General features: G+C 34.9%; 1 protein-coding gene across 1 annotated transcript in view; it reads right to left on the bottom strand.

The window, feature by feature from the left end:
* Positions 1-4,973: 4,973 nt before the first annotated feature.
* LOC143243662 (protein FAM200B-like) overlaps positions 4,974-24,861 on the bottom strand; it is a 39,974-nt gene continuing 20,086 nt past the window's right edge. The window contains exons 4-6 of the mRNA XM_076487293.1: positions 6,087-6,263; positions 5,763-5,879; positions 4,974-5,492 (exon numbers count right to left, since the gene is read on the bottom strand). Coding sequence (XP_076343408.1) covers positions 4,974-5,492; positions 5,763-5,879; positions 6,087-6,263 — 813 coding nt within the window. The remainder of the gene's footprint in view (positions 5,493-5,762; positions 5,880-6,086; positions 6,264-24,861) is intronic.

Genomic DNA, 24,861 nt, shown 5'->3' with positions numbered 1-24,861 from the left:
GTACGAACTTTGACCAGTCGTGAAGTGATATTATGGTTGCTCCGATATGGCTATCATAATCTGGCACATAGCTACTTTGAAAATATATCAGAATTGTTTATTAATAAAATTAAAATTAGTTTAACGTACGATTAAATTAACAAAAATGCATACACTTAATTACATATTAAACTACAGTTAAGGACGACAAATACTACATTTTTGTATCTAAATTTCGTGCAAAGCTACTCGAGGGCTATCTGCGCTAGCCGTCCCTAATTTAGCAGTGTAAGACTAGAGGGAAGGCAGCTAGTTATCACCACCCACCGCCAACTTTTGGGCTACTCTTTTACCAACGAATAGTGAGATTGACCGTCACATTATAACTCCCCCCACGGCTGAAAAGGCGAGCATGTTTGGTGCGACGAGGATGCGAACCCGCGACCCTCAGATTAAGAGTCGCACGCCTCAACCCACCTGGCCATGCTGGGCCTAAATACTACATGGGATCAGTGTTAAAACTAAAGCCAGTCTTAGCTTTTTTGGAATATTAAACTAAGAAATGTTTTTTTTTATTAACTTTAGTTATGTTTTCCTTTTTTGTATATAAATATACTAGATAATAATGTAAAAATATTTTTAAAGAAAGATATTAATGTGCGTAGCTTTGCACGAAATGAAAAACAAACAAACAATCATTAATTTAAAAAATCAATTGACTTTTGAAATGGCAGGAACATCAGCGCCCTCTGCAAAGATGAGCTATATATGCTGATTCGCTATCCAGATACTTTATAGCGATAATTATTCCATTGGTTTATGCAGTGTACTTTTTCCCTTATAATAAGGATATTTAAAAATTATCCACCAGTTTTCTAGTATAAAAGAAGTCCCAAAATATTTTTGAGGGGGAATGGGGAATACTACCATATTAGGAAAGAAGAAAACGAAAATTTACCATGGACTTTTTTTTATATTATTAAGGTAAATTACTACTTCCACATACTTTAAACATGAAAAAAATCTAAGTAAAAATGTAACATTAGTTTTTCCACGATTTTCTTTAAAACGTATATCTCAACAAAAGACATACATTTTTAATCTTTCAGAGTAAAAGAAGTTGCCTAGGATTTATTTTGGAAAACTAAAGCCGCGATTCAAGGTCAAGGAAAGATAAAACAAAATTTCAAAGTGCTACAGTTTGAGAAACATTACTCAAGGTATACGCAGTTGAAAACAAAATAGATATCAACCATTACCTTAAGTTCTTTGTCTCGTTCATCACACAACAGTGCCAACACTATACCCCTATCATCTACTAGAGTATATATAAATTCTTAAAATTCTAAGTCTAAAATATTACCTTGTCATTTTTCTTTTATTGTTGTTAAAATATGGTGTGTAGTAGTATTGTGAAAACGTGTCATATGTTGAACAGAGATTTAAAACGACGTTTATTTATTATACATCCTCGTGGTGTTATATTCAACAAGTCCTTAACGTGTTAAGTTTTGAATTCTGTCCAATATATAAACACAAATCAACTACAGTAACAGTGTTCGTGTGTGTATTTTTTTGTTTGTGAATATGTTCGTAGTATAAATCGTGTTTGTTTTGTGCACAATGAAACGTGAGGTGAAAAATAAACAGCAAAATATTAAATAAAATGTTTGTCTATTTTACGCGTTTAAACTACAATTATGTCAAAATATTTTTAATGGAATATATTAATATATCTATTTTTTAGTTGACTCTTACTTAAAAGAGTTTCTAATAGTAGGGTTCTGTATCTCACAATGGCTGGTACGGGTATTAACACTTATTGATAAGCAGAGAATGTGAACTTCTTAATCTGAAGATGACTTAGGAAAGTCGAAACGTTGTTCTCTTCTTATCAATAAGTGTTAATACCCATACCAGCCGTTCTGAGATACATCTTTAATTCAAGTGGGTTTCTCGTTATCAAGGATAGTAAAGTTAGGTTTATGTCATTTTGTCTGTCTCATACCATCACTCTTGTATTTTTCAAGTTCATTTGTTTGTGTGTATATTTCTAATATAAATCATGGTATTATTTGTGCACAATTAAACGTGAGGTAAACACATACTACAAAATATTAAATAAAATTTTGTCTATTTTCTGCGTTTTAACTACGATATAATACTGACTGTAAGTGAATGTTATAGATGTTTTCTTCTCGAAATATTTATATATTAAATCATTTTCTTAATGTATGACTTGAACATCTCAATACTTCTATGTACAACTACTATGAATAAAGCAAAAATGTAAAATTTCAACAAAATCTGTGTTACCACGCTTCCTAACTCAGAATTGTTCCTCACATAAAATTATCCAAAAATATCAATAAAACTCTACTTTGATTAATTCTACCTTGTTAAAAGTACATTAATTGTGTTATTCGTGATTATGAGGAAAGACAACTTCAAGTAATATATATATATTAGAGACGGCTAATAAAAATAAGACGGCTGGGTATTAAAAACTTTCATTTGAAAATATAAAACAAGTTTCAACCTCCTTAGGTCATCATCAGGTTAGGGTCATTTTAGAAATATCTCAGAGTCATTTATTGGTAAAATAAAAATTAGTTTAACATGCGATTAAATCAACAAAAAATGCATAAACTTTATTACATATCAAACTACAGTTAACGACGATAAAAACTACATGGGATCAGCATTACAACTAATGCCAGTCTTAGTTTTGTTTTGAATGTTAAACTAAGAAGGGTTTTATTTTTTTATTAATTTAGCAGCGAAAGACAACACTAGAACGAAAGCAGCTTAGTCATCGTCAACTCTTTTACCAACAAATAGTGGGATTGAGCGTCACTTTGTAACGCCCCCACAGCTAAAAGACTGAGTATGTTTTGTGGGACGGGGATTCAAGCCCGCGACCCTTCGACCCTAACCACCTGACAATGCCAGGTCTGCACGGTAAAAACAACGATTAAATCACGCTATTCGATCAGACAACAAACATTGGCGATGGGTGATATCGATAAGCTGCTGTCCCATTAATTTATTACTTCAAAAGTATAGTTTATTTGATTTAGCGTAAAGATATACAATAAAAATATGCATCCTGTCCACCATATAGAATCAGTTCCTAGACTCTTTTTCTAAAAGTCCATAAACTCACTGGTGACGCACTAACATCAGCACTAAGTTTGACGGACACAAACGTAGGAACACCTACGTGAAAACAACGCTTGCATAGCTTTATAGGAATAACCGAAACAATCAGTCATGAACATAAAGGCACTAGAATGGGCATCTTACTATAAGATGATTCATTATGGGTGTGTATTAGCATCCATTACTCACAGCTGGCTGGCTGGATTATAATAACTTGTTTATGGTAAATGTAATGTGTCAGACCTTGTATGTTGGCTTGCTTGTTTTGAGATTTTATTTTTTTTCCGTAAAGGGAGATTTAAAAAAAGGCATACTGAAAAACAACAACTCTATTTTCACTTTATTACAGACTTTGGCGTTGAATTTAAAGGCGCAAGTGCTCAATTAGTTAAATGAGTCAATTAATTTCCAAGTGCTTGATTAGTTAAATTAGTCGTTTATCAACTTCCACAAAGCAGAGTATGTAATTAGCAGCTAACGAGACCACTGGGGATTTAATAGCCAAGAATTAGTAACATTGCTCTAATATACAATATTTGCCTCTTTAATGAGTACCCATAATTATTAATAATAACAATAACAATTTGGTAGCAATAACGACAAAGCAAAAGTTTGAGATTGTTTTAACTGCGAATTTCATGAAAAAATGATATTTTCTGCTCTAAAATAGTGTTTGAAAATATTGATTTAGTTCATTTTAGAACCGTTGAATAAACTAATAATAGTGGTTCAAGCGCTTAAATCATAGTTGTGATACTGTAAGTGAGATGTTTATTTGTTTCTTTCATTTTAAGATAGAAAAATAAAAAATCCATTTCAGTTCGTTTTATTCGTACAAAAGTGGCTGGTTGAAAAAAAAATGTTCTAAATCTCGAAAAGCAATGAAAAGCTGATTTGGTATTTTGTGACACTTGGATTTATTTTACACTGCTAAATTAGGGACGGCTAGTGCAGATAGCCCTCGTGTAGCTTTGCGCGAAATTAAATAACAAACAAACAAACAAGCCTATTCCTCTAAATCAGTGGTTCCCAAACTTTTTCAGCTTGTTACCCAATTTAACATGCCACATTAAGCATGTTACCCCTTTCACAAAATGTTTTCAACATTGATACATATGGCTAAATTAAACTAGAGATATATTGCACTTTATTTATTACACTTTATTTATTTACAATTTATTTATATAATTTATTTACACTGAATTACACTTTTAATTATTGTATTTGATCATTGTGCATTTCTAATGAATATTGCCAAAGATGTCAAGAACATCAGTGGGATGGATGGAGTTGCATACTTGAAGCTAGTTTAGGAATTATTGGCTTTGTGGTTGAAAGTGCCAGCCTGGTATCGTTTGCAACATTCAAGCGAGTCTTTTTTTTTGTTTTCATCCCCAGCACGGTTGAGAACCCTTCTCACAGATACGTTGTTGAGAATGATACCAACAACTTCAATGTTCTCTTGGACAGAGTTGGCGAGTCAGCTAGTTGTGAAATCCAAAAGGAATCTGCATTTTGGTTTTGGAATTTGACTTTCAAGGCTTCATTTGCTCGCATTGTGATCCACTCCTCCTTTGCAGGGAAATCATCATCATGAATGGCCTCATCAGGTACAGAAAAGGGATGAATGATCCACTGAAGACTGGCTGTTTTTAGGTCACTCTCTGGAAAGTAGTGCTGCATGCTTGTTTCAAGCCCCTTCAAATGGTCGCTCATCTCTTTGTTGATGGTTTGTAAAAGTGATCCAGTATCATAACTATTCTCCTCAACAAACTGGTCTAGGGTGGGAAACTGAGCGATCACTCCTTTCTCCAAGCGTCGAATCCAGAGTCTCAGTTTTCCAGAAATGCAGTCACAGTGTGATGGGCGTCAATGACAGTCGTGTTTTGGCCCTGGAGTTGCAGATTATCACTGTTCAGCTCCGCAAATATGTCAGCCAAGTAACAAAGTCGAGCAGACCACTCCTTATCAGTGAACTTGGTAGCAAAAGGAGATTCTTCTTGTTTCAGAAATTCCTGAAGAGCAGTTCGGAGCTCAATGACTCGACGTACAACCTTGCCTCGTGACAACCAGCGAACATCGGTGTGGTAGAGCAGAACTTGATACTGCTCTCCCATTTCCTTGCACAGCTCCCTGAATATGCGCGAATTCACATCCCTGGACTTGATGAAATTGACGATTTTCAACACATCTTCAAACACTAATTTCAGATTACCAGGCAGGCTTTTTGATCCAAGAGAGTACCGATGAATGATGCAATGATCTACAGAAATTTCTGGATTCACAGCTTGTATGAGGCCCCGTAATCCACGATTACGACCCATCATCGACGGTGCTCCATCGACGGAGACCTAGATTAAAAAAGAAAAACTATTATAGATTGCGTCAGTTAGTCATTCTTACTTATCTTTTGCATTATAATTATATGGTTTTAATTTAATTTAATTTATTTTGGTACTTTAGTATTTCAGTACGATAGGCACGATACTTTTTTGTGAATTATGTATAAAATATTAGCTACACTACAGCTACTTGTACAATAAATAAAACTATATGACTATACGCCATGTAATTCATTGTATTTATACTAATCTAGACTTTATATAAACATCTCTCCCTACCTGTTGAACGCTGTTCCAATCCATTTGTGGTAAAGAAACTGATGATATTGAAGATATCTCTCTCTTCGTGGTTGTCAGCAGATCTTCGCATAATAGGAACTCTTCTTTGATCTTGTCCTGGTGGACGTAACGAACGAACCCAAGGAGAACAACACAACTGGCTACGTCACACGATTCATCAAATTGCAAGGAGAATTTGCTATATGAGCTTTCCTTGACCTCTGTTGTAACTTGGGACAGAATATCTGATGCCATGTCATCGACTCGTCGGCGGATTGTGTTGTTTGATAGAGATATGACACTCGCTTGATCCTCCCCACATACCTTGCTTACCATCTCGTATGCATAAGGCATAATCAGATTCTCTGCAATGGTGTGGCATTTTTGTTGTTCGGCAACTTTATATGCAACAAAGTAAGATGCTTCGACCGCAGCTTGAAGCTTTTGGTCTTGAATTCCAGATGAACCGAACTGGATATTCCTCAGTGCTACAGCCCGGCGCTGAAAATAAGCCTGATCCTCATTTTGAAGATTTGGATGGCACTTCTGGAGGTGAGCTGAGAGTTTTTATGGCTTGAGGCTTTCATTTGTCAACACTTTGTGACATACTACACATTGTGGCCGATCCTCTCCACCAGAAGGTAAATTCACAAAGCCATAGCGAAGAAAGGCGTCAGAGTAGGTGCGCTTTTTAGACATTTTATTGTTTAATCTGCAGAAAAAGAAAAAGAAAAACTGCATAAAAAAGTGTGAACAATGTGAACTTATTATTTATTTTTTCATGGCATTCTAGATAGCATTAAAAGAGCTTATTCAGCATAGGAATGATGTAATAGTAGGTAAATACTAACTATACTGCACAGGGCAGTACACATACATACCAGGTTTTGTCTACCTCGGCTGGTGCTCACATAGAAACTGACAGTGTGAAATAGAGGCAACCTCAGGCAGTGAGTGACGCGTACTGGACACGTGATGAGTCATCAGGGTTACTGAGTGACTTGTGTTCTGAAGCATACTTGTCAAAATACTTTTAGGTTACCACACACTTAGATACATATTTTTTCTTTTCTACTACTGTATATTAGTTTTTGATGTTTATTGTTATTTGGTTTAACTTTATTACATACTTAAAATAGGTTTAATTTACAACTTTACATACTAAGACTAAGTTAACATTAATCCTTATACCAGCTACCTCAATGTTTTCTTGATGTTCAGAATTTTAACTCTTTTTCTGTCACCCCTCCATTACCCCCGATATATTGTTAAATTACCCCAAGGGGGTAATTTACCCCCAGTTTGGGAACCACTGCTCTAAATAGTATACAATTACGTACATTTGTGTATTAGTTTATTTATTAGCTACTAGATGGCAATGATTACTACTTAAGCCTCATTTCCTCATACAAAAACACAGCAGTGTTACTTTTTCTAAAATATTTAAATAAAGAAAGGAAATTTTATTCAAGTTTATTTGCTTGATAAACCTCTCCTGGTAATGTGCAAATAATAGTTGTTTTTAATCCTTAACTACTAGGGGGAAATTATTTGTATCGTAAGTCGTAGGTTGGGGTCACAATGGCACAAGTGTAATAAAGTTCATTTCTGTAATCCGTGAAGCCATAATGGCCCCCACAAATAAAAATCGAACTATTACAGTGGTGAGAAAGAAAAACACATCCACTTTGTTTAACATTCAACAACTGTTTTAAGAAAAACTACAGAAAATATCAGGTACAAAACATCACTATCTGAGTTGGAATGTTGGCTTGCAAAATCAACACGTGTCTTCCTAGCCCCAAATTGCTAGTTGAGGGTTAAGTGTCATACCATCACTTAACAGAAGTACCAACCGGAAAAGTATTTATGTTGTCATATTATAAATGTTCATTTTATCAGGTTACAAGTTTATTGCTGGCATAGTAGAAGATAAATATCTTAGAGTAAAATAATTCTTCTTTCCAAATAACTTCTTAAAAAAGCAAAATAGTTTTCGAAGAATTGAAGATCCATTCTGCATTAACAGTATGTTATCATTAGAAGGTTTTCGGTTTTACAGTTGATTATAAAAAACTAATTCTTTCCGAAGTATGTATAGAAAAAAAACTTCCTCAGTTGGATCAGGTTATTTCATAATGATTTCTTTCTTAGTTTGCGTTCTAAGTAGCTGTAACTTAGTGATCTATCATTTTCATGTTTAAAAGTTGACTCCGTCATAAACATTTATAACTATTACCTCTTCTCTCTGAGGGAATTCTTAAATACTGGATAAAAAATTGATTATAATTGAAGTATTGAAAACATCACTATTTGTTTTAAAACATAATTCATTAGAACTACTCACAACTTACATCTTCTAAACCCATTACTATTAATTCATACTTTTGAGTTGATGGCTACTGTTTTATGGTTATCGATCTGTTGGCAAAATTGTCACAAGAATTGAGTAACATAAATAAATATTTTTCTGCGACATTTAATTTTCTTTAATTAACAAAGAAGTATATATGTTATTAATAGTTGTACATATCTGTTAATTCATTCACCCCGCTTCAATACCCCAGTGGCACAGTGGGTAAGTCTGCGGATTTGCAATGCGAGAAATCAGCATTCAATGCTCGTGGTGGCCAGAGTACAGACAGCCCATTGTGTAGCTTTGTGCTTAAATAACAAACAGTAACAATCTTCACATTAATCGTAATGAGAATTGCGTATTTTTATTAAATTTAGTAGTGATAAAAAATTTGACTTTTTGTCTTATTAACTGACCTTTAACAGTGAATGTTCAGAAATGTTAACTAATAGTAATCACACGAAAGAACTTTCTTTCGTTTTAATTTTTCGTTAATTATTGTCTAATTACTAAAATGAGTATGGCTACACTAAAAACTTATTTCCTTTCCATACAGTTCTTAACTAAGTATATAATTTAATAAAATGTTACCTTTTTGTTTTCAAAAACGTAAAATGCTCGTTAACTTAACATAGATTTTTGTACTAATCTCATAATATCTATATATATATATAGTTCAATTGTTTATGAGAACGTGTGTTTAATTTACTCTTGTTCGTGTAAATCTAGTCACTTTTTGGCATCTCAGAATATATCAGAACTTTCGTCCTCGTCTTAAATGACAAATCAGATACAGTTTGATTTTGATGAATCTATCACAAATGAGGTAAATACGTCTGTGATTAATCGAAACACCAATAAACGGTTTAATCACATAAAAATATCTTAGTGGATAAATAAAAAAAAGTTATGAATGAGTAAAGAACAAATATAACTTGCTATTGTAGTTTAACAATTAATTCATTTGCTATATTACTCTACAATAATATACGAAGCTAAAAGGAAAATTACGATGATTTAGTGGTAATTGGCTGACATTCACTCGTATTGTCTTTTATACGTTTGTTTAAAATTTCACAAATATGTATATGTAATGTACTAATAATATTTTTTAAACCAAACTTCAATGTGGACATCAATACAAGAATTCATTTTTAAAGAAAGAAAAAAGGACAATAACAAACATAACAAGACTGAGTTCAATTTCCCAAGTTGATAAGAGTTGCACCAATACAAAAGGATTACGCTTTCGGCCAGTTTGTGAGTTTGTTTGTTTTGGAATTTCGCACAAAGCTACACGAGGGCTATCTGTGCTAGCCATCCATAATTTAGCAGTGTAAAACTAGAGGGAAGGAAGCTAGTCACCACCACCCACCGCCAACTCTTGGGCTACTCTTTTACCAACGAAAAGTGGGATTGGCCGTCACTTTATAACGCTCCCACGGCTGGGAGGACAAGCATGTTTGGCGCGAACCCGCGACCCTCAGATTACGAAGCGCACGCCTTACGCGCTTGGCCATGCCAGGCCAGCAGTTTGTGAGACCGAAAATAATGAAAAAATACTTACTGTAACTCAAGTAGTGTTTTCGCGCCACTATTTTGGTTGAAATGAAAAGTGTGGCTAAACGTTGTATAAACTGTTTCAAAAACGTTAAAGAAGGTGGTGGAAAGAGAAACAGAAATAAAATTAGGAGTACAATTTATATGTTAAATACATTCGTGGATTTGGCTAATTGGATATGTATATATCGTTATCCACAATCGCGGTACTGAACAAATTAAGTGATTAGAAGTTGTGTCTCATTGAATTACATTGTCTGAAAAATAGTCTAATATGGTAAAATGAGATACTGTTAAAAATTGGACTTACTCCTTGCTATTTATAAGTTACGCTTCGAACCAGTGAGAAGACGCCATTTTGAAAGAACCTGTCATACTCATCAGGAAGTGTAACACAAGTTTTCTGATACTGGTAGCATCGGGTTTGAAGTACAATGTTCGAAGAATATTCTTAAAGGACTGACTTTAAGCTGATTACCTTACAACGGCTAATAATTTCTTGCTACAGAATAAAATCTAATCTATTGCAAAGTCATTAAAATTGCCTCTAAAATATATATGTATATTGAAATCTCCTCGCATTTATGTGTTAGGGAAAACAGAATTTAAGATGTAAAACTCCGTGTTCTATCAATCTATAGATGTTTAATAAATTTTCAGTAAATTAAAGATAAATAATTTACAGAAGAAGCAGTTTTTTAAAATATCTCAGATTTAATAGAAATTAATTTGATCTATAATACAATAGCAATATATGTTTTCCTAAATTATTTCGCAATATTAAAACTTCAAGTTTTTTTACATGTGAAGTCTCACGAATATTGCCTAGTATATCTAACAATATATATATATATATACAGAATTGTATTTATTGTCTCTTCTTGCGTACATTAAGTTCATTGTTTGTTTGTTTTGGAATTTCGCACAAAGCTACTCGAGAGCTATCTGCGCTAGCCGTCCCTAATTTAGCAGTGTAAGACTAGAGGGAAAGCAGATAGTCATCACCACCCACCGCCAACTCTTGGGCTACTCTTTCACCAACGAATAGTGGGATTGACCGTCACATTATACACCCCCACGGCTGTGAGGGCGAGCATGTTTAGCAAACCCGCGACCCTCGGATTACGAGTCGCACGCCTTACGCACTTGGCCATGCCAGGCCACATTAAGTTCAATAAATTTTCTGGTCACATATGTTCACTGTTTTCTAATCAAGGGCAAACAATGTGGGTGTTACTAGTAAATCATGTTCTAGAAACGTTTTCTTAACTTTATTTGTCATATATGTTAAACTGAGTTTAGAAGATACTTATATGGCATATTGTGTTTGTGGCTCATTCCAAAGAATTATGTTTGTTTTAAAAGAAAGCCGCATTGGACTATCTGCTTAATCGAAAGCAGCGAATCGAGTCGCGAATGTTAATATTTTAAGTCCATAAACTTCCCACTTTCCAAATATTCAGTAACACAATAGTTTACTATATGAAAAACGCAGAACAGCTCATATTATTGTGTTACGTTATATCATGGCAATCGTGTAGAAAAGTAACGTCATAAATATGATTTCTTAACAAGAATTACGTACACAGGAGAGGTTACGATAATATCATGTCGGAGAGGTTACTACAATATTATGTCGGAGAGGTTACTGTAGCATCATATCGAAGAGGTTACTGTAATATCATATCGGAGAGGTTACTATAATATCATGTCGGAGAAGTTACTATCATATCATGTCGCAGAGGTTACTATATCATGTCGGAGAGGTTACTATGATATCATTTTGGAGAGGTTATTATAATATCATGTCGGAGAAGTTACTGTATCATGTCGGAGAGGTAACGTTAATATAATGTAAAAGAGATTACTATAACATCATGTCGAAGAGGTTGCTACAATATCATGTCGGAGACGTTACCGTAGTATCATGTCAGAGAGGTTACTACAATATCATGTCGGAGCGGTTACGATAATATCATGTCGAAAACGTTTCTGTAGTATCATGTCAGAGAGGTTACTACAATGTCATGTCGGAGCGGTTACTACAATATTATGTCGGAGAGGTTACTGTAACATCATGTCGAAGAGGGTATTGAAATATCATGTCCCATAGATTACTATATCATGTCGGAGAGGTTACTATTATATCATGTCGGAGAGGTTACTATAACATCATGTCAGAGAGGTTACTACAATATCATGTCGGAGAATTTACTACAATATTATGTCGAAGAAATTACTGCAACATCATGTCGGAGAGGTTACTGTAATATCATTTCGGAGAGGTTACTATAATATCATATCGGAAAGGTTAATATAAAATCATGTCGGAGAAATTACTACAATATCATGTCGGAGAGGATACTATAATATCATGTAGGAGAGGTTACTATAACATCATGTCAGAGAGGTTACTACAATATCATGTCGGAGAGATTATTCTTATATCGTGTGGGAGAGGTTACTATACATCATGTCGGAGAGGTTACTACAATATTAAGTCGGAAAGGTTACTACAATATTAAGTCGGAGAGGTTACTGTAACATGATGTCGGAGAGGCTACTGTAATATCATGTCGCAGAGATTACTATATCATGTCGGAGAGGTTACTACAATATCATGTCGGAGAGGTTACTAAAATATCATGTCGGAGAGGTTACTATAACATCATGTCGGAGAAGTTACTATCATATCATGTCGCAGAGGTTACTGTAGCATCATATCGGAGAGGTTACTGTAATATCATGTCGGAGAGGTTACTATTATATCATGTCGGAGACGTTACTGTAGTATCATGTCGGAGAGGTTACGATAATATCATGTCGGAGACGTTACTGAAGTATCATGTCAGAGAGGTTACTACAATATTATGTCGGAAAGGTTACTGTAACATCATGTCGAAGAGGATACTGAAATATCATGTCGCATAGGTTACTATTATTTCATGTCGCAGAGGTTACTATATCATGTCGGAGAGGTTACATTAACATCATGTCGGAGCGGTTACTATAATATCATGTCGAAGAGGTTACTGTAATATCATGTAGGAGAGGTTACGATAATATCATGTCGGAGACATTACTGTATTATTATGTCAAAGAGGTTACTACAATATCATGTAGGAGAGGTTACTATATCATGTCGGAGAGGTTATTGTAATGTCATGTGGGAAAGGTTACTATATTATCATGTATGAGAGGTTACTGTAGTATCATGACGGAGAGGTTACGATAATATCATATCGGTGACGTTACTGTATTATTATGTCAGAGAGGTTACTACAATATCATGTCGGAGCGGTTACTAAAATATCATGTCGGAGAAGTTACTGTATCCTGTCGGAGAGGTAACGATAAAATTATGCAGGAAAGATTACTATAATATCATGTAGGAGGGGTTATTGTGATGTCATGTCGGAAAGGTTACTATATTATCATGTAGGAGAGGTTACTGGAATATAATGTCGGAGACTTTACTGTATTATTATGTCAGACAGGTTACTACAATATCATGTCCGAGCGGTTACTATAATATAATGTCGGAGAGGCTAATGTATTATAATGTCGGAGAGTTTACTATAATAACATGTCGGAAAGGTTACTATAATATCATGTTGCAGAGGTTACTATAATATCATGTAGGAGAGGTTACTCTAATATCATGTCGGAGAGGTTACTGTAATATTATGTAGGAGAGGTTACTATAACATAATGTCGCAGAGGTTACTAAAGCATCATGTGGGAGAGGTTACTACAATATCATGTCGGAGAGTTTACTGTAATATCATGTCGGAGAGGTTACTATAATATCATGTCGGTGAGGTTATTATAATATCATGTAGGAGAGGTTCCTACAATATTATGTCGGAGTGGTTACTGTAACATAATGTCGGAGAGGCTACTGTAATATCATGTCGCATAGATTACTATATCATGTCGTAGAGGTTACTAGAATATCATGTCGGAGAGGTTACTATAATATCATGTTGGAGAAATTACTATAACATCATGTCGGAGAGGTTGCTATAATATCATGTCAGAGAAGTTACTATAATATCATGTCGGGGAGGTTACTATAATATCATAAAGGAGAGGTTACTATAATATCATGTGGCAGAGGTTACTCTAATATCATGTCGGAGAGGTTTACTGTAATATCATGTAAGAGAGGTTACTATAACATCATGTCAGAGAGGTTACTGCAATATCATGTCGGAGAGTTTACTATAACATCATGTCGAAGAGGTTACTATAATATCATGTGGGAGAGGATTCTTTAATATCATGTCGGAGAGGTTACTGTAATATCATGTCGGAGAGAATACTATAATATCATGTAGGAGAGGTCACTATAACATCATATCAGAGAGGTTAGTACAATATCATATCGGAGTGATTACTCTTATATCGTGTGGAAGAGGTTACTATAACATCATATCAGAGAGGATACTATCATATCATGTCGGAGAGGTTACTACAATATTATGTCGGAGAGGTTACTGTAACATCATGTCGGAGAGGCTACTGTAATATCATGTCGCAGAGATTACTATATCATGTCGGAGAGGTTACTACAATATCATGTCGGAGATGTTACTATAATATCACATCGGAGAGGTTACTATAACATCATGTCGGAGAAGTTACTATCATATCATGTCGCAGAGGTTACTATATCTTGAGGGAGAGGTTACTACGATATCATGTTGGAAAGGTTATTATAATATCATGTCGGACAAGTTACTGTATCATGTCGTGGAGGTAAGGTTAATATCATGTAGGAGAGATTAATATAATATCATGTAGGAGAGGTTATTGTAATGCCATGTCAGAAAGGTTACTATATTATCATGTAAAAGAGGTTACTATAGTATCATGTCGGATAGGTTATTATAATATCATGTCGGAGACGTTACTGTATTATTATGTTAGGGAGGTTACTACAATATCATGTCGGAGAGGCCACAATAATATCATGTCGAAAAGGTTATTATGATATCATGTTGGAGAGGTTATTATAATATCATGTCGAAAAGGTTATTATGATATCATGTTGGAGAGGTTATTATAATATCATGTTGGAGAGGTTATTATAATATCATGTCGGAGAAGTTACTATATCATGTCGGAGAAATAACGTTAATATCATGTAGGAGAGATTAGTATAATATCATGTAGGAGAGATTAGTATAATATCATGTCGGAGAGGCTACTATAATATCATGTAGGAAAGGTTTCTATATCATGTCGGAGAGTTTACTACAATATCATGTCGGAGAGGTCACTATAATATCATGTCGAGAAGTTACTATCATATCATGTCGCAGAGGTTACTATATCGTGTCGGAGAGGTTACTACGATATCATGTTCGAGAGGTTATTATAATATCATGTCGGAGAAGTTACTGTATCATGTCGTAGAGGTAACGTTAATATCATGTAGGAGAGATGAATATAATATCATGTAGGAGATGTTATTGCAATGCCATGTCGGAAAGTTTACTATATTATCATGTCAAATAGGTTACTGTAGTATAATGTGGGAGAGGTTACGATAATATCATATCGGAAACGTTACTGTATTATTATGTCAGAGAGGTTACTACAATATTATGTCGGAGCGGTTACTATAATATCATGTCGGAGAGGTTACTGTAATATCATGTCGGAAAGGTTACTATTATATCGTGTAGGAGAGGTTACTATAATATCATGTCGGAGAGGTTGCTGTATTATTATGTAGAAGAGGTTACTATAATATCAAGTCGGAGAAGTAACGTTAATATCATGTAGGAGAAATTACTATAATATCATGTAGGAGAGCTAACTGTAATATCATGTCGGAGAGGTTACGATTTTATCATGTCGGAGACTTAACTGTATTATTATGTCACAGAGGTTACTATAATATCATATCGGAGAGGTTACTGTAATATAATGTCGTAGAGGTTACTATAATAACATGTCGGAAAGGTTATTATAATATCATGTTGCAGACGTTACTATAATATCATGTAGGAGAGGTTACTATAATATCATGTCGGAGAGGTTACTTTAATATCATGTCGGAGAGGTTACTGTAGTATCATGTCGGAGACTTTACTGTATTATTATGTCAGACAGGTTACTACAATATCATGTCGGAGAGGTTACTATAATATTATGTCGGAGCAGTTACTATAATATCATGTCGGAGAGGTTACTGTAATATCATGTCGTGGAGATTTGTATAATAACATGTCGATGAGGTTACTATAACATCATGTCGCAGAGGTTACTATAACATTATTTCAGAGAGGTTACTGCAATATCATGTCGGAGAGGTTACTGTAATATCATGTCGGAGAGGATACTATAATATCATGTAGGAGAGGTTACTATAACATCATGTCAGAGAGGTTACTACAATATCATGTAGGAGAGGTTACCATAATATCATGTCTGAGAGGTTACTCTAATATCATGTCGGAGAGGTTACTTTAATATTATGTAGGAGAGGATACTATAATAAAATGTCGGAGAGGTAACGTTAATATCATGTAGGAGAGATTACTATAATATCATGTTGAGGAGTTTATTGTAATGTTAGGTCGGAAAGGTTACTATAATATCATGTCGGAGAGGTTACAATAATATCATGTAGGAGAGGTTTCTATATCATGTCGGAGAGGTTACTACAATATCATGTCGGAGAGGACACTATAATATCATGTCCGAGAGGTTACTATGATATCATGTTGGAGAAGTTACTGTATCATGTGGGAGAGGTAACGTTAATATTATGTAGGAAAGATTACTATAATATCATGTAGGAGAGGTTATTGTAATGTCATGTCGGAAAGGTTACTATATTGTCATGTAAGAGAGGTTACTCTAGTATCATGTCGGAGAGGTTACGATATTATCATGTCGGAGACTTTACTGTATTATTATGTCAGAGAGGTTACTACAATATGATGTCGGAGAGAATACTATAATATCATGTAGGAGAGGTTACTATAACATCATGTCAGAGAGGTTAGTACAATATCCTGTCGGAGTGATTACTCTTATATCGTGTGGAAGAGGTTACTATAACATCATATCAGAGAGGGTACTCTCATATCATGTCAGAGAGGTTACTACAATACTATGTCGGAGAGGTTACTGTAACATCATGTCGGAGAGGCTACTGTAATATCATGTCGCAGAGATTACTATATCATGTCGGAGAGGTTACTACAATATCACGTCGGAGATGTTACTATAATATCATATCGGAGAGGTTATTATAACATCATGTCGGAGAAGTTACTATCATATCATGTCGCAGAGGTTACTATATCTTGAGAGAGAGGTCACTACGATATCATGTTGGAAAGGTTATTATAATATCATGTCGGACAAGTTACAGTATCATGTCGTAGAAGTAACGTTAATATCATGTAGGAGAGATTAATATAATATCATGTAGGAGAGGTTATTGTAATGCCATGTCGGAAAGGTTACTATATTATCATGTAAAAGAGGTTACTGTAGTATAATGTCGGAGAGGTTACGATAATATCATATCGGAGACGTTACTGTATTATTATGACAGAGATGTTACTACAATATCATGTCGGAGCGGTTACTATAATATCATGTCGGAGAGGTTACTGTAATATCATGTCGAAAGGGTTACTATAATATCGTGTAGGAGAGGTTACTATAGCATCATGTTGCAGAGGGTAGTATAATATAATGTTGGAGAGGTTACTATAATATCATGTGGGAGAGGTAACGTTAATATCATGTAGGAGAGATTCCGATAATATCATGTTGAGGAGTTTATTGTAATGTCACGTCGGAAAGGTTACTATATTATCATGTAGGAGATGTTACTGTAGTATCATGTCGGATAGGTTATTATAATATCATGTCGGAGACGTTACTGTATTATTATGTTAGGGAGGTTACTACAATATCATGTCGGAGAGGCCACAATAATATCATGTCGAAAAGGTTATTATGATATCATGTTGGAGAGGTTATTATAATATCATGTCGAAAAGGTTATTATGATATCATGTTGGAGAGGTTATTATAATATCATGTTGGAGAGGTTATTATAATATCATGTCGGAGAAGTTACTATATCATGTCGGAGAAATAACGTTAATATCATGTAGGAGAGATTAGTATAATATCATGTAGGAGAGATTAGTATAATATCATGTCGGAGAGGTTACTATAATATCATGTAGGAAAGGTTTCTATATCATGTCGGAGAGTTTACTACAATATCATGTCGGAGAGGTCACTATAATATCATGTCGAGAACTTACTATCATATCATGTCGCAGAGGTTACTATATCGTGTCGGAGAGGTTACTACGATATCATGTTCGAGAGGTTATTATAATATCATGTCGGAGAAGTTACTGTATCATGTCGTAGAGGTAACGTTAATATCATGTAGGAGAGATGAATATAATATCATGTAGGAGATGTTATTGCAATGCCATGTCGGAAAGTTTACTATATTATCATGTCAAATAGGTTACTGTAGTATAATGTGGGAGAGGTTACGATAATATCATATCGGAAACGTTACTGTATTATTATGTCAGAGAGGTTACTACAATATTATGTCGGAGCGGTTACTATAATATCATGTCGGAGAGGTTACTGTAATATCATGTCGGAAAGGTTACTATTATATCGTGTAGGAGAGGTTACTATAACATCATGTTGCAGAGGTTACTATAATATCATGTAGGAGAGGTTACTATAATATCATGTCGGAGAGGTTGCTGTAATATTATGTAGAAGAGGTTACTATAATATCAAGTCGGAGAAGTAACTGTAATATCATGTCGGAGACTTAACTGTATTATTATGTCACAGAGATTACTATAATATCATATCGGAGAGGTTACTGTAATATAATGTCGTATAGGTTACTATAATAACATGTCGGAAAGGTTATTATAATATCATGTTGCAGAGGTTACTATAATATCATGTAGGAGAGGTTACTATAATATCATGTCGGAGAGGTTACTTTAATATCATGTCGGAGAGGTTACTGTAATATTATGTAGCAGAGGTTACTATAACATAATGTCGCAGAGGTTACTAAAACATCATGTCGTAGAGGTTACTGTAACATCATGTCAGAGAGGTTACTGCAATATCATGTCGGAGAGGTTACTATAATATTATGTCGGAGCAGTTACTATAATATCATGTCGGAGAGGTTACTATAATATCATGTCGGAGAGGTTACTGTAATATCATGTCGTAGAGATTTGTATAATAACATGTCGATGAGGTTACTATAACATCATGTCGCAGAGGTTACTATAACATTATCTCAGAGAGGTTACTGCAATATCATGTAGGAGAGGTTACTGTAATATCATGTCGGAGAGGATACTATAATATCATGTAGGAGAGGTTACTATAACATCATGTCAGAGAGGTTACTACAATATCATGTAGGAGAGGTTACCATAATATCATGTCTGAGAGGTTACTCTAATATCATGTCGGAGAGGTTACTTTAATATTATGTAGGAGAGGATACTATAATAAAATTTCGGAGAGTTAACGTTAATATCATGTAGGAGAGATTACTATAATATCATGTTGAGGAGTTTATTGTAATGTTAGGTCGGAAAGGTTACTATAATATCATGTCGGAGAGGTTACAATAATATCATGTAGGAGAGGTTTCTATATCATGTCGGAGAGGTTACTACAATATCATGTCGGAGACGTTACCGTAGTATCATGTCAGAGAGGTTACTACAATATCATGTCGGAGCGGTTACTACAATATCATGTCGGAGCGGTTACGATAATATCATGTCGAAAACGTTTCTGTAGTGTCATGTCAGAGAGGTTACTACAATGTCATGTCGGAGCGGTTACTACAATATTATGTCGGAGAGGTTACTGTAACATCATGTCGAAGAGGGTATTGAAATATCATGTCCCATAGATTACTATATCATGTCGGAAAGGTTACTATTATATCATGTCGGAGAGGTTACTATAACATCATGTCAGAGAGGTTACTACAATATCATGTCGGAGAATTTACTACAATATTATGTCGAAGAAATTACTGCAACATCATGTCGGAGAGGTTTCTGTAATATCATTTCGGAGAGGTTACTATAATATCATATCGGAAAGGTTAATATAAAATCATGTCGGAGAAATTACTACAATATCATGTCGGAGAGGATACTATAATATCATGTAGGAGAGGTTACTATAACATCATGTCAGAGAGGTTACTACAATATCATGTCGGAGAGATTATTTTTATATCGTGTGGGAGAGGTTACTATACATCATGTCGGAGAGGTTACTACAATATTAAAACGGAAAGGTTACTACAATATTAAGTCGGAAAGGTTACTGTAACATGATGTCGCAGAGGCTACTGTAATATCATGTCGCAGAGATTACTATATCATGTCGGAGAGGTTACTACAATATCATGTCGGAGAGGTTACTAAGATATCATGTCGGAGAGGTTACTAAAATATCATGTCGGAGAGGTTACTATAACATCATGTCGGAGAAGTTACTATCACATCATGTCGCAGAGGTTACTGTATCATCATATCGGAGAGGTTACTGTAATATCATGTCGGAGAGGTTACTATTATATCATGTCGGAGACGTTACTGTAGTATCATGTCGGAGAGGTTACGATAATATCATGTCGGAGACGTTACTGAAGTATCATGTCAGAGTGGTTACTACAATATTATGTCGGAGAGGTTACTGTAACATCATGTCGAAGAGGATACTGAAATATCATGTCGCATAGGTTACTATATCATGTCGCATAGGTTACTATATCATGTCGGAGAAGTTACTTCAATATCATGTCGGAGAGGTTACTATTATTTCATGTCGCAGAGGTTACTATATCATGTCGGAGAGGTTACATTAACATCATGTCGGAGCGGTTACTATAATATCATGTCGAAGAGGTTACTGTAATATCATGTAGGAGAGGTTACGATAATATCATGTCGGAGACATTACTGTATTATTATGTCAAAGAGGTTACTACAATATCATGTAGGAGAGGTTACTATATCATGTCGGAGAGGTTATTGTAATGTCATGTGGGAAAGGTTACTATATTATCATGTAGGAGAGGTTACTGTAGTATCATGTCGGAGACTTTACTGTATTATTATGTCAGACAGGTTACTACAATATCATGTCCGAGCGGTACTAAAATATCATGTCGGAGAAGTTACTGTATCCTGTCGGAGAGGTAACGATAATATTATGTAGGAAAGATTACTATAATATCATGTAGGAGAGGTTATTGTAATGTCATGTCGAAAAGGTTACTATATTATCATGTAGGAGAGGTTACTGTAGTATCATGTCGGAGACTTTACTGTATTATTATGTCAGACAGGTTACTACAATATCATGTCCGAGCGGTTACTGTAATATAATGTCGGAGAGGCTACTGTATTATAATGTCGGAGAGTTTACTATAATAACATGTCGGAAAGGTTACTATAATATTATGTTGCAGAGGTTACTATAATATCATGTAGGAGAGGTTACTCTAATATCATGTCGGAGAGGTTACTGTAATATTATGTAGGAGAGGTTACTATAACATAATGTCGCAGAGGTTACTAAAGCATCATGTGGGAGAGGTTACTACAATATCATGTCGGAGAGTTTACTGTAATATCATGTCGGAGAGGTTACTATAATATCATGTCGGTGAGGTTATTATAATATCATGTAGGAGAGGTTCCTACAATATTATGTCGGAGTGGTTACTGTAACATAATGTCGGAGAGGCTACTGTAATATCATGTCGCATAGATTACTATATCATGTCGTAGAGGTTACTAGAATATCATGTCGGAGAGGTTACTATAACATCATGTTGGAGAAATTACTATAACATCATGTCGGAGAGGTTGCTATAATATCATGTCAGAGAAGTTACTATAATATCATGTCGGGGAGGTTACTATAATATCATAAAGGAGAGGTTACTATAATATCCTGTGGCAGAGGTTACTCTAATATCATGTAAAAGAGGTTTCTATATCATGTCGGAGAGGTTACTACAATATCATGTCGGAGAGGTCACTATAATATCATGTCCGAGAGGTTACTATGATATCATGTTGGAGAGGTTATTAAAATATCATGTCGGAGAAGTTACTGTATCATGTGGGAGAGGTAACGTTAATATTATGTAGGAAAGATTACTATAATATCATGTAGGAGAGGTTACTGCAATATCATGTCGGAGAGGTTACTGTAATATCATGTCGAAGAGGTTACTTTAACATCATGTCGGAGAGTATACTATAATATCATGTAGGAGAGGTTATTATAACATCATGTCAGAGAGGTTATTACAATATCATGTCGGAGAAATTACTCTTATATCGTGTGGAAGAGGTTACAATAATATCATGTCGGAGAGGCTACTGTAATATCATGTCGCAGAGATTACTATATCATGTCGGAAAGGTTACTACAATATCATGTCGGGGAGGTTATTATAATATCATGTCGGAGAGGTTACTATAACATCTTGTCGGAGAAGTTACTATCATATCATGTCGCAGAGGTTACTATATCATGTCGGAGAGGTTATTATGATATCATGTTGGAGAGGTTATTATAATATCATATCGGAGAAGTTATTGTATCATGTCGGAGCGGTTACTATAATATCATGTCGGAGAGGTTACTGTTATATCATGTCGGAGAGGTAACTATAATATCATGACGGAGATGTTACTGTAATATCATATCAAAGAGGTTACTATAATATCATGGCGGAGAGGTTACTGTAATATCATGTCGGAGAGGTAACTATAATATCATGTCGGAGATGTTAATATAATATCATGTCGGAGAGGTAACCTCAATATCATGTAGGAGAGATTACCATAATATCATGTAGGAGAAATTACTGTAGTATCATGTCGGAGAGGTTACTAGAATATCATGTCGGAGCGGTTACTATAATATCATGTCGGAGCGGTTACTATAATATCATGTCGGAGAGGTTTGTGTAATATCATATCGAGAAGTTGCTATAATATCATGTCAGAGAGGTTACTATAATATCATGTCGGAGAGGTTACTACAATATCATGTCGGTGAGGTAATGTTAATATCATATAGGAGAGATTACTATAATATCATGTCGGAGAGGTTACTATAATATCATGTCGGAGAGGTTACTGTAATATCATGTCGGAGAGGTAACTATAATATCATGACGGAGATGTTACTGTAATATCATATCAAAGAGGTTACTATAATATCATGGCGGAGAGGTTACTGTAATATCATGTCGGAGAGGTAACTATAATATCATGTCGGAGACGTTACTGTAATATCATATCAAAGAGGTTACTGTAATATCATGTCGGAGAGGTTACTATTATATCATGTCGCATAGGTTACTATAATACCATGTAGGAGAGGTTACTATAACATCATGTCGGTGAGGTTACTATAATATCATTTCGGAGAGGTTACTGTAATATCGTGTCGGAGAGGTAACTATAATATCATGTTGGAGAGGTTACTGTAATATCATGTAGGAGAGGTTACTATAATATCATGTCGGAGAGGTTACTCTAATATCATGTCGGAGAGGTTACTGTAATATCATGTAGGAGAGGTGACTATAACCTCATGTCGGAGAGGTTACTACAATATCATGTCGGAGAGGTTACTGTAATATCATGTAGGAGAGGTTACTATAACATCATGTCGCAGAGGTTACTATAACATCATGTCAGAGAAATTACTAAAATATCATGTCGGAGATGTTACAACATTATCATGACGGAGAGGTAACTGTAATATCATGTCGAAGAGGTTACTGTAATATCATGTCGGAGAGGTTACTGTAACATCATGTCGGAGAGTATACTATAATATCATGTAGGAGAGGTTACTATAACATCATGTCAGAGAGGTTACTACAATATCATGTCGGAGAAATGACTCTTATATCGTGTGGAAGAGGTTACAATAACATCATGTCGGAGAGGATACTATCATATCATGTCGTAGAGGTTACTACAATATTATGTCGGAGAGGTTACTGTAACATCATGTCGGAGAGGCTACTGTAATATCATATCGAAGATAATACTATATCATGTTGGAGAGGTTACTACAATATCATGTCAGAGAGGTTACTACAATATCATGTCGGAGAGGTCACTATAATATCATGTCCGAGAGGTTACTATGATATCATGTTGGAGAGGTTATTAAAATAACATGTCGGAGAAGTTACTGTATCATGTCGGAGAGGTAACGTTAATATTATGTAGAGAAGATTACTATAACATCATGTCGCAGAGGTTAGTATAATAACATGTCGATGAGGTTACTATAATATCATGTTGCCGAAGTTGCTATAATATCATGTTGCCGAAGTTCCTACAATATCATGTAGCAGAGGTTACTATAATATTAATGTCGGAGAGGTTACTCTAATATCATGTCGGAAAGGTTACTACAATATCATGTCGGGGAGGTTATTATAATATCATGTCGGAGAGGTTACTATAATATCTTGTCGGAGAAGTTACTATCATATCATGTCGCAGAGGTTACTATATCATGTCGGAGAAGTTATTATGATATCATGTTGGAGAGGTTATTATAATATCATATCGGAGAAGTTATTGTATCATGTCGGAGCGGTTACTATAATATCATGTCGGAGAGGTTACTGTTATATCATGTCGGAGAGGTTACTATAATATCATGTCGGAGATGTTAATATAATATCATGTCGGAGAGGTAACGTCAATATCATGTAATACTATAATATCATGTAGGAGAGATTACCATAATATCATGTAGGAGAAATTACTGTAGTATCATGTCGGAGAGGTTACTAGAATATCATGTCGGAGCGGTTACTATAATATCATGTCGGAGCGGTTACTATAATATCATGTCGGAGAGGTTTGTGTAATATCATATCGAGAAGTTGCTATAATATCATGTCAGAGAGGTTACTATAATATCATGTCGGAGAAGTTACTGTATCCTGTCGGAGAGGTAACGATAATATTATGTAGGAAAGATTACTATAATATCATGTAGGAGAGGTTATTGTAATGTCATGTCGGAAAGGTTACTATATTATCATGTAGGAGAGGTAAC

The sequence above is a fragment of the Tachypleus tridentatus genome, unplaced genomic scaffold (genome assembly GCF_004210375.1).
Source record: "Tachypleus tridentatus isolate NWPU-2018 unplaced genomic scaffold, ASM421037v1 tig00000122_pilon, whole genome shotgun sequence".
Classification (NCBI taxonomy): domain Eukaryota; kingdom Metazoa; phylum Arthropoda; class Merostomata; order Xiphosura; family Limulidae; genus Tachypleus; species Tachypleus tridentatus.
The sequence above is the reverse complement of the archived record's forward strand: the minus strand, read 5'-3'. Positions and strand labels throughout refer to the sequence as shown.